The following is an 11,931-nucleotide window of genomic DNA, read 5'->3' on the forward strand; positions in this document are numbered from 1 at the left end:
GAGCCTGCCCTCTCCCTAACCCATGATATGAGACCATCCTTATAAAGAAGGCTGTCACCGTGGGTGAAGGCCACAGGCAGCCGGGGGAGCAGCCCAGTACCAGATGTGGGGGGTGGGGCGGGGTCTCAGCTAAGGACCTGAAGACCAGAAGGTGCTAAGCAAAGGGAACATGACCAGAACTGCTGGGCCAATGACTCAGGTCACCACAAAGGTTTCTATGTGCAGGCAAAGGGCTTTGGCCTTCAGCACAGGGTCCCGTGCACCCACCCAAGCACCTATCCAAGGACATTTTGGGTCAGAATCACTTGGAGAGTTTGCACTGGGTCCTACCATGGATCCATGGGTCTGTACCTGTAGGTAAAGCCTAGAGCCTTCATTTCCAGGGGATTCTGATGTGCAGAATGCACTATTGCTGGCAGAGATCATTAAAGATTTCTAAACTGAGTAGTGCCATGTGGTTTAGTTTACTTTCCAGAAAACAGATTCAAACCCATTTTAACCTACAGAACAAGACCTCATGGTAGGCTGTTTGGGAGATGAGATGTAAAAGTGGGACTTGGACTGATCTGGGTGGTGTGTGCGTGAGCGTCCAAGTGAAGGGAAGAGCTCAGTCCCCTCAGCAGGAAGGAGGCGTGCTCTAACAGTGGCCAGAAGAGGCCAGATGTGTCGTCGTTGAAGGCAAGCGTGGGGTTGGAAGAGGCTGTGAGTTAGCTGCCTGCCTGCCTTTTCACAGAAGAGGCCAAGGCAAAGAAAGGGAGGCCAGCCTCTGCGAGGGCTTCGCGGGATTGCACGGAAACAACCAGGATCCAGTGCCGCAGCACCATGAGTGCAGACCCCAGGAGACTGGCCTCAGTACCCTAGCGGCTGGCACCCTTCTCCAGAGGAGAGAAAGCGAGCTTAGCACCCGGCCTGGCTGAGTGCTTCCAGGAGCCACAAGAGAGCAGCTCATGTCCAGTGCTGCAATTTCAAAGAGTGGCTTCCTGTCTCTCTGCCACCTGGGGCCCTGTGTTTGCTTACTTTTCCTCAAAAGGAGGTTGTTGACAGCGTCAATTGTGTGAGTGGACAGCACTGCGCTGGCCCTGCATGGGGCCATTTTGAAGAACTGCCGTTTCCTGGATTAGCAGTAGGTGGGAAGGGGCTCTCCTTCATAGAGAAGCAGAGGTTCGTGGAGTACGGCCTCAGGAGTGCTGATGGGGATTTGGATGACAGGCACTGAACAGTGTAGCATTGCATGCCTCAGTTCCAGGAAGCTGAGGGTCTGGGGGATTGTCTTATGAAGTGACCAGAGAGTCGAGTGGGGAATCGAGCAGATGTCTCCATGAGTGTCAAGAAAGGAGTCTCTGCTCCCTCTGTACAGTTGGAGACCCTGTGGGGAGATGTTCCTGGGCTGGTTCTTAGATAAAAAAAGTTTAATGGTCTGAGTCAAGAGGGAGCGGCTTTAGATGAGAAGCTGATGCTGAAAACAGCGCAGAAGTGAAGTGGATCTTCTAGTCTCTGGAGTGAGCCTGTGCTGGGTCCTCCCCTGGGACCATGCACAGCCAGGCCTCGGGGCCCTGGGGAATAGCACTTGACCTGCTTGTCCAGAAGTCCTGAGCTGGCATGACTTGCTCTTTCCTGCAAGCTCGGGATATGGCCACTGTGCCCAGGGAGGCCCTGCTTTGTTTGGGCTGGGGACATCTGGCTCAGGACCTCTCCAGTGTGCCAGGTGACTGTCGCCCTGGGCTGCTCCTCTTGAATAGAGGTGGCTGGAGCCAGGCATGTGGCACAGGCCTGCCCTCCTGTCTCCACTGGTTGCATGTGAAGCAAAGGAGGTGTGGCCGTGGTGGAGACCCAGCTAACCGATCCCCTCTCCCTGTCCCTTCCTCTGTCTTCCCCAGGATGACTTCCTCCTGATACACTATGACAAGGGACCCTGCCGCAACAAGCTGGGCCACTCTCGGGCCTCTGTGATCTGGCATCGGACACAGGTAAGAGGTGGCTGGCCTGGACCTTTGATCTGGACACGTGTATGTGTGTGTGTGTGTGTGTGTGTGTGTGTGTGTGTGTGTGTTCTAGGAGACGGGACAGTTGGCTGAAGAGCTGCTGTGTAGAAAGGCAGAGCTGGGAATATGGCAACACAGTCCTGCTGGGCTGCTGGCCGGGGGGTGCCCTGGCCCCATGGTGAGTGACCGAGCATCTCCTACAGCATCACACACATTGCCTGTCTGCTGCTCATAGCCTGAGTCCGGGTCTACTAGTGCTTAACCAAAGGCTTTCCAGAGAAGGCCTGAGCTCAGCAAGTCGGTACAAGGGAATGGGGACAGGAAAGGACAGTTGCAGCTGAGTGCCCTGAAAACCCTCAAGTGGTGCACTTTAGGCAGGGGCTGTTTGCAGTGAGCGTTCTCTCCTCAAGAGCGCTGTTATATAAAGCAAGACGTCCTTGTGGGTGACCCATGTCACTGGCTACACGCCGCATCTCCCCCACAGCGTGAGCCACCTGTTGCTTGCCTGGGCTGCCCTAGGGGACCTTGGAGGCAGCCCTTTGCAGTGGCTGCTCATGTCTCTGGCCTAGTGCTGGTCCCAGTCTAGGCTAAAGACAGGTGTGCAGGGGGCTTTGGGATGCCCCAAGCCATGGGGGCCAGGGTGACATTAGCCAAGGCATCATGCCCATCCTCCTCAAGCTCAGAACAAGCAGCAGGTGACGAGGCCCTACACAGGGCCATAGCAAGTCCCCTGGCTGCCAGAAAATGCGCCTCTTAAAAAACTGGGGCTTTACCAAGTTCAGAGTGGATAAGTTTTCAGGAATGGTGGCTGGATGAGCTCTTCCGGGGTGTGTGGAGTCAAGTACCCCCAGCTGTGGTGCCTAGAGAGATGGCAAGCCCTGCACTGCTAGAGGCTTCTCCTGCCACCCCTCCTTCCTCACACCCTCCAGGACGTCCTATTTCCTGTCCAGAAGTACTCAGAAGGGTGATGAGGCTGACTGGTCCAAGGGCTTCATTTGCTGCCCTCTAATCAGGAGATTTGGTTTGGGCTGTAGGCGCTTTCTCTCCTGGGGATGCACAACCTGAACGCTCCTCTCCCACCTCCACGTGAGTCATCCGCACAGGATGCTGCGACCAAGCTCTGCCAACTCGGTGGCTCAGAACAGCAGAAACGTATTGTCTCTCTGGAAGCCAGAAGTCTGGAGCCAGGGTGTGGCCAGGGCCTTGCCCTGACCCTGTGGGGAGCCCCCCTGGCCTCCTTAGCTCGGGGCTTTGCCAGCACCCGGAGCCCTCTGGCTGGAGAGCATCCTCCAGTCCTGACCTCAGGTGGTGTGTTCCCCTCTGGGGCTTCACGTTCTCTTCCTGTGTCTGGCTCTGTGTCCAAAGTCCTTCTTTGTATGAGGTCAGCAATCAAATTAAATTAAATCCCATCCTGTTAACCGCATTTTAACTTGATGACATCTGCAAAGACCCTGTTTCCAAAGAGGGTCACTGTGTACCCAGGGGCTTAGGACTTCAACATGTCATTTTGGAGGGACACAGTTCAACCCATAGAAACCCTCTCCAACAGTGTAGGATACCATAGGGGGTCACATCCTTCTCAGCCCTTGTTTTTGCCTGGGCTGTATCTAGAGGGGATGCGGGAGCTGCTGGGGCTTCCTGCATCTGCATAGCCACTCCCGGACCAGAGGCTGCTGTGTTCTTCCATTGCCTTCCCAGAATCAAGCCGAGCCGTGGAGGAGCTGAAATGTGCATTTCTGTTTCTCTGGAGTGAACCCACCCGCAGGCCGCTGGCCTCTGCCAGGAGAGGCGCTTGTCCAGTGCTGGCTCTTTCTTCTCTCCCGGCACTGAAGAGCTTTTCACCCAGGTCCAGCTCTGCTCATGGCGGCACTTGTTTTAGCCCCGGATGGTGCACACACACAAACACACACACACACACACACACACACACACACACACACACACGCAAGCATGGGTCTGCCTGGGACATCTCCGGGCTGAGCAGAAGGGCAGGACGCCCTCTCGGGTGCTCGTCTCCTGGAAGCTTCACGTGGGGGTGTGCTGCAGGTGCTGTTCATGAGCCAGTGAGGTGGGCCCTGGGATGCCAGCTTTGTCATCTGAAACCAATACTGGAACATCTAGAATAGCTTCTTTGCATCTCTGAAGTGAGAAAGTTGGATTGGACTACAATTCAGCATCCGCTTGACACCACTGCGCTCCGCGTGCCTTTGCCGTGTTCTGAGGTCATGTTCCAGCACATCAAAGGCGCCCTGTGCCCTTTCCTGGGTCTTTGATTGTGGTTGAGTTTCCCCAAACCTTTGAATGTGCTTTGGGGACTCCCTGGAGAGACTCCTCGGAGAACTGTCATTCTCCCTCCAGAGGGCGGGTCCCACGACCCCTTGCCTGTCCTTCATCATGAGAGGCACTGGGCCAGGGGTGGGGCCTTGAAGTGGCTACAGAGAGTGAGTTCTGTTCTTACGCAGCATCTGGTACCAAGGGAGGCTGGCTCTCTGCAGATGTCAGGGTTGCTGGTGCGGCTGTCACTGTGCTTCTGAGTGACCCTCTCAGGGCTCTGACCGGTACCATCCTGTCTCCCAGCGTGTGGTCTGGTGCCTGACACCTCCAGCAAGCTCACCAAGTGATTCTGTCTGTTTCATAGTGTTTGGTTGTCTCATAATTTCCTCTTGGCTGCATTCTCCTGGTGATATCCATCCACCTACCACCAGCTGGCATAGATTGGTAACCCGACTTGTCAAAGAGTATGCGCAGTTAGACAGGATAGACCCAGTGAGAAGAGAAGGGGGCATCAGGTTGGCAAGAATGTGAGCGTTTGGTCAGAGATTCGGGGTGTGTGGCTCCTTTGAGACTGATGACTGTGTACCAGTCACATGGGCTCTCGGGAGAGCCTTTCAAATAAGACCTTTCACATGTTATTATGGGCCCAGGCATTAGTGTGCAGGTGATTTTAGCAAAGCACAACCCAATGCACACTGTGATCCAGTCACTGATTTCACGTTCTGCAGAGGAAGGTCTCTGGCTGGGCAGTAGTGGTGATTCCCCAGCATGTGCACCACCTAATTTATCATCATGATGCCATTTGTTTAATTCAGTCTTGCTTATAAACACACATATATGTGTACATGGGATGCGTGTGCAAGTGTGTGATCTTCAGAAGAAATCCCCATTCAAGGTATCCTTTCCTTCACACATCTGGGATGCTTTAGCAGCTGATAATTTTAGATCTGACGATGGCTCCTCGAGGTCTTTAGCTCATTTGTTTATTTTACAGTTGAGAAACCAGGCCCGTGGAAAAGTGAGTCAGAACACATGCCCAGAGCATTCACGTACTTATCACTCTGAGCACTAGATGGCAGCCTAACTCCATCCTCGGATTTCAATTCTGCACTCCCTGCAGCCTGGGAGGGGTGCAGCTGGTGGACAAGCTGGTCATAAAGCAAAGTCTGTTTCCCTCGCACAGCCGCACTATCCAATTTCTACGACAATGTGCCTATGTTTTAAGCTTATTATTTTCAGCATTTACACACACTAAGGGATAAACATGTTTTTAAAGAAAAATCAAAATTCGTGATAGTATTGGGTTTTCATCCTTGGGAATGACAAGTGTCAGGCCATCCTCTAACTTACCATGCCTGTGTCTTTCCCCTTGTCCCAGGTGGGATGCTTTGTCCAGTCTTTCTTGTATACTAACCACCTCCACACCTCTGTAACCCTGGGTGTCCCCATGGGGAACCCTTCTTTCCTCCAGAAAATGCTGGTGACTGTTGTTTGGAATCCCTTGCACCTGGAGCAGGAGGGCAGTTTCTGTAAGATGCATTATTCAATTAAAACTTGGTCTTTCTCCACCAGAGTGCTTCTTGAGGGCCAAGATCTCAGGCACCTTTGCACTCTCAGCACCTGGGACATTGTTAGAGGGAACTCAGCTCATCGGAGGCACAGATGGATGGGAGAAGGGAAGGGAGGGGAAAGGCAGAGAAGGAATGATGAGGAAGGGGGAAAATTGAAGAGAAGCCAATATGTGTGGATGAGAGCAGAACTGGGGATGAATGCACACATGGGTGTTTGGTTGAGCAGACATGTTGATGGGTGGACGGGGGTTCAGTGGGGGGATAGGGAATGCATGGGAGTGGTGGGCGGGTGGGTGGGTGGGTGGAGGATGGGGGGTGGTGGTGGTGCTCACACTCAGGGAACCCACGGACCAGGCTTCCTTACCTCTGCTCTTTGCTCCTTCTCCAGGTCGTGGGCATCTTTGCTGGCTTTGGGCTCCTGCTCTTGGTGGCCTCTCCATTCCTGCTGCTGGCCACCCCGTTCGTCCTCTGCTGCAAGTGCAAGTGCAGTAAGGGGGACGACGACCCGTTACCCACCTAGAGGAAGCACGGTGCTGCCGAGACCCCGCCTCCGGGACGTGTAGCTCCCCACCCACCCCCAGCCCCCCACTAAACATTTCTCTTGCCTTATGTGCCCCATTGAGCTTCACAGTGTCAGGCTGGATGCCGTGATTTCAGGGACCGATGTCAAGGTGTTGCCAAGGCCCCAGGTGTGGTCGCCTAGTCTTGGGGAAGGCAAGACAGGCAGGGGTTGGGCACATCCCCACAGCATCAGTCTCTGCAGACCTGAGCAACAGTGTCGACAGAAGCACACCAGGCCTTTCCTCGCCGTGGCGTGGCGGTAGGCGAGGAACATCTGGTGGGGGCTAAGGGACCTTCTCCTTCAAAATGTTGTCCTCTCCTCCTTGGCTTCAAGACAGCGCCATGTTGAGGGAGGTCGGATCACATCTGTCTTCAGACAGAATTTAATTATTCCAACTTGAAAAAAAAGCACTCAGTTCGTGACAACTGTTTTTATTACTAATGGCATTGAGCGAGGTCCTTTTTAGAAGGCTTTTCTTTTATCCTAGCTGAGTAGTGAAAACCAACAAGGTGCATATGAACCATCCTATGCCTTTCTTAAAATGTGCATTTTAAGAGGTTATAGTGCAGCGACTTTTCTGGCTTGACCACTTTTCAGGAGACTTAGAAAGCCTTATGCACTCTGTGTTTTTCTTGAAACTTGCTGTAATAACTTTCTGAATGCTGTAAGCTGTATACTGTTATAAACACGGTTCCTGTGTCGCTGCTTTCCTTGGAAAATACTGACATGTTTAAAGGAACGTCTCCACAAGAGTCACCTTTTGTTCCTTCTGCTATGGGGATTCAGCGTACCCACAGGGCTTGTTCCTTCTCACCCAGGTAGCGGCAAATAGTTTTTAATGTCTTCTAAACCGATGGCTCACTAAGAAATAGTTCCACTCAGAATGACTGTGGTTTGGCCTCTTGCCTCAGTTTTCAAGTCAGACAGTAAGAAGAAATTGCATTATCGATCCTAGGAGCCAGGGCCTTCTGCCAGAGGCTGGGGGGCCCTTGGAGAAGGGGCAGAAGCTTCTGGATATTCACATTTTTAAAATGCTTTAATTATTTTGAAAAATCATGTGTCTCACACAGTTCCAAGCCCTGAGGTAACCAGTTTGCCCTGACTGGATAAAACGCTTGCAATTCACTTTTGATGTGGGAATTTTACCACTTGGTCTTTCCCAGGGCTCTGTGTGACTGTTTCCATGGCAAAGAAATGCATGGATCCATAAGATGCACGTTACTCCATCACTTGTCTGAAGAGTGGAGAAAGTGTTTCCTTTAAAGAGAATTTACTATGAGAGCCACATGTGCTTGCCAGGAAAAAGAAGAAAATATTGTGGATTTATTACAGTGGAATTTCTTAGGACTTATTAAGAATTCTACCAAGGAGTAAAACAAAAGCAAGGCCCTTTTATCTCAGTTGTTTGCTCATTGCAAGCACATTTAAAATATGAGGTTATTTTGTGTGTGTTTGACTCGACATTTACATATCCGTCTCAGGTCCTAGTATATCTTCCCTGCCTGCAAATTTCTTCTTTATTTCTTGACAGTGAATAGTTATGAAACAGAATCACTTCTCTCTTCACCTCTAGTATTGATTTTCTTTATGAAACAAGAGCCATTTAGGAGATCAGTCTGCATCAAAATTATGTTCGAGAAGTTTTCTTAGTAATTGCAGTTTAAAAGTTCATGAACTAAATAAGAACGTAGCTGAGGCTGTCTTTCAAGTGGGTCTTTGCAGTCTGAGATGTTGTTATGCGTGAAAGGGATTTTCTGGAGATGGGCAACAACTCCATGAGCCTGTGGCCTGGGGACTTGGGACTTAAACCTGTAATTTGTAGGCACAGTTGCCTGGCCACATTCCCTATCAAAAGCGGCAGGCATTTGGCCCTCTTTCCAGTGGCCTCTGGGGTAGACCTTCATGATGCCCCTGTCCTCCCAGGCTTGAATAGCTGCTGTCCATCACAAGAGTCCATTCAGCATGGGAGCCTAGACCCGTTATTCCTAGAGGGGTGGCATGTCCTGTCTTGGAGGAGTCTCTGGCCCCATCATACACATCTCTAGCCCCAACCATCCTGTGCCTTCGTGTGCAATATGCTTCAAAAGCATGTGGTTTAGCGAGGTACAGACCACAGCAATCCTGGGGCCACCAGGGCAGTCAGATTAGCACTGAGCTTCTGTATCAAACCTGCCTCCGTTTGCTCAGTGTGATTTAATATAAAAGTGAAACTGTCCACCCCTATGTAAATGCCAGTAAGATCACCTGGGGATACTGAAAGTAGCATTTCCCTCATCAGAATCCTTTTATCTTAGTAAGGAATGCCATACCCATTTGTTACAGCAATGCAATCTTCACATGCTGGATGTAAAATGTAAATAGATTATGAGAGGATGGTCCTCCGTGTGAACTTGGGTCTTATCTGCACTCAGTAGATGGACTCATTACTGTTATTCGACATTGTCTGTCCTGGTTGGAAAGTGACATTCACTTTCACGATGGTTTTCTCTTTGATGTCCTGCTAGCATGTACTTTTATTCATGGAGAGGCCTTTAACTCCCAGGGCTGGGAGAGGCCCTTAGTGAGAGGCCAGGGCTGCTGCAGGGTTGACCTGTAGCTACCTGAAGCGCTGGGGCAGCTCGCCATCTCACCAGGCTTTTACTAGAGGTGCCTGGTTTCTGTGTGGCTCAGCCATGTGTCCTGTGTCCTCACAAATGTCCTGGGAGACCAAGTCTGTTCAGGTGGCAGAGATTGACGTCACAGCTGAGCAGAGGAAGACCTTGATTGTATGAGCAACGTCCTAATCAGTTCTTCCTCCTCAGCTCCCAGGAGCAGCTCAGACTGCAGAATGAACCTCTGGCACCTCTTCCAAGGGAACACATTCTCTTTACAATATATTCCATATGGCACATTCTGCCACAGGAGAGCGAATGTCAGAGGTGAAAAGATGACTTCGAGATGAATTTATCTTTTTCAATGTAGGTTGCAAAAAGCAAAAGTTACGTAACAAATTTCAAGAGAAAAATTTCCCTTGGTAGTGTAAACATTAGGGAGTTGGAATGAACCAGGGTGGACTTTTTGTATTTTCTCAGATTACTGTTTATTAATAAACACACCTGTGTGTGTATATGTATATACATATGTAAATCACAAATCATCAAGGGAAAACATTTTGCATGTACAATGCTCCATGAAGGTCTCTTTAGAACATACCAAAGCTTGTTTTTTCCTTTTAATTGACCCAGGCCCTTATGAAAATAAGCAACATGAAGGGATTATGACTGATGATTGCCAAAAACCCCCAATGGGGGGAAGGGGCCCGCGTGAGATGCCATTGCTGGTGCATCCCCTGGGGAGCATGCCCACTGGTCATCAGTCCCGTGGTCTCTGGCCGCCTCTGCTGTGCGCAGTCTGTCTTCCACAGTTCCAGAGCCCTCAGCGCAGGGTAGCTACGTGCCACATGCCACGTGCCTGACCTGTCTTTCCTTTGCTCACTTTGCCGTGGGTGTGTTTGAATCTTGTGTAAATGCATGCGTGAGTGAGCCATGCACATGTATACTTTATGTATTTGACAAGTGGTGGTAAAAACAAAAAACAAATTTGGTTTGTGTTTTTGAAATGTCAGTACGTTTTGTGCCACTAACACTGTGATGTATAAAAGAACTGTTCGGACGCCTTTCAATGTTGTGTTTTGTACTTTGGAATCACATGAAAAAAGTTTCATTTGTAACTTCAATACATATTTTAAATGTATTGTGTCTTACATAGTTTGTCCCCCTTGCAAAGGGATTTCTTTTTAAAGATGTTTTGGCTGGAATACAGGTGACTTTTTAAAATCCTGCTTGGCTCCATCTTTTGTAGACGCCTAATTGACAACTGACCACAAGATTGAAATACTGGGATGAGAGGTGGGAGGGAGAGAGGGCTGGCCAGGTGGGGGACGCTCTGTGCCACTGCAAACACAGCGTTTTTACTGGGGATCTTCTTTCTTGGGAGTGGACTCAACTCTCGATGACAAAATAATCTGCACCCTTGGGGTTGAGTTGCCACATGTAGCCATTCTCTGGGTCCTTGTGGTGTCAGACTAGAAAAGCATCCCTGCGAAGCATCCTGCTCAAGCACCCACCCCAGCCCCAGAGACGAGGGCCTACAAACCTGCCGTATTTTACAGGGAGCACCATGAAAATCAGTGATCATTCTCTCTCTGCTGCAAAAAAGTAAATATGGATATTTCTTATTTAATAAGAAATTCAGCCATCTTTCAATATCTACAAGGAACTGGTTCCAGGAACCAGCCCCTCGGATACCAAAGCCCACAGATGCCCAAGTCCCTGCATACAAAGTTGCAGTGTTTGCAAAAAACCTGGGCACATCCCCCACGTACTTTAAATCACCTATAGATTGCTCATGAATCCTAATAAAACCTAAATGGATGTTCTGCCTAGAGGAGGATCACAGGGGAGAAGTCTGCATGTGCAGTAGGGAGTTATTTAAATGTTGTTCTGAATATTTTTGATGCACTATTGGTTGAGGTGATCCTTGCAGACCTGCAGATAAAGAGGACCAATTGTAAGGAGAATCCAGAGATCAGGGTGTTTCCTTGATTTTCACCTGCCCCCTCTAAACTTCAAGGAGGGATATACCTCATTCATTAACAGGACACCAGACCAGAGATAGAGAATGGGAGAGTTTCTTCTCCCATATTTAAATTTCAGGATCCACTCTGAGTGACTTGAGGCGCAGTGTGAGGCACAGTTTCTTAGCTGGTGACTCGAGGGGGTGAAAGAGTTTGTACAACTGCTCTCAGGGGCTCTTAGTCTGAAGAGGGGACAGAGAAGGCAGTCAATTGTTGTAAGTAGTACAAATGCTATAGTAGACAATGCATATCAGGCTTTGGGGATCCCACATGTGGGCATTCTGCAGTCCTGGATGTCAGAGAGGCCTGTCCAGAGGATGTCATATGTGAGCTGATCTTGCAGACAAGGAGGAAACGGGAGGAGAAGAGAATTCATGGGAGTGGTCCCTCCAGTGGTGCAGGTCCTTGATCTTGATCTGCTGTGATGGAGTGTGTGCTGGAGGCCAGCCTTCTGGAGGCAGAGGGACATGGCCCTTGCTATAAAGGGTCTGGGCGAGCGTGTTCATTGCCGCAGGCTGCTACCTAGGGGCTGTTCAGAAGCAACTCTTCTCCATACTGGCTGAACCTCAATCCCTTGAGTTAACCTGGCAGGTGGGGATTACTCCACAAAATCCTACTGTTTATTTGCAAGTGGATTTGTGTGTGTGTGTGTGTACATAAGCATTTTTTTCCAAAAATTAAAAAAATATATAAGATTTTGTCAGTATTTTCAAACAGAAAAAAACTCAAGAACTCGAATTACAGGGTCCTGAAAGGAAGGGACAATACTGAGCTGACCTGCTCTTATACCAAGGGTGGCTTTTGATGCTGACCTCATCCCAGGCTTCCCTGGGGAGACTGTGAAGTGGCCAGGACTGTGGGACAGGTCACACACTCAGCTTGGCTCTATAGAGAGTGATCGGCAATCACTGCTGCCTGCCCGGTCAC

The 11,931-nt window shown here is 50.0% G+C and overlaps 1 protein-coding gene across 2 annotated transcripts in view; it reads left to right on the plus strand.

Moving 5' to 3' along the window:
* The window catches only part of Rnf144a (ring finger protein 144A), a 97,514-nt gene extending 87,464 nt beyond the window's left edge, over positions 1–10,050 (plus strand). For both annotated transcript variants that reach the window (XM_076833487.2, XM_076833488.2), the window contains 2 exons: positions 1,878–1,967; positions 6,216–10,050. In XM_076833487.2, coding sequence (XP_076689602.1) covers positions 1,878–1,967; positions 6,216–6,347 — 222 coding nt within the window. In that variant the 3' untranslated portion in view covers positions 6,348–10,050. The remainder of the gene's footprint in view (positions 1–1,877; positions 1,968–6,215) is intronic.
* The last annotated feature ends 1,881 nt before the right edge of the window (positions 10,051–11,931 follow it).

Source organism: Callospermophilus lateralis, chromosome 14 (assembly GCF_048772815.1).
Source record: "Callospermophilus lateralis isolate mCalLat2 chromosome 14, mCalLat2.hap1, whole genome shotgun sequence".
NCBI classification, from domain to species: Eukaryota; Metazoa; Chordata; class Mammalia; order Rodentia; family Sciuridae; genus Callospermophilus; species Callospermophilus lateralis.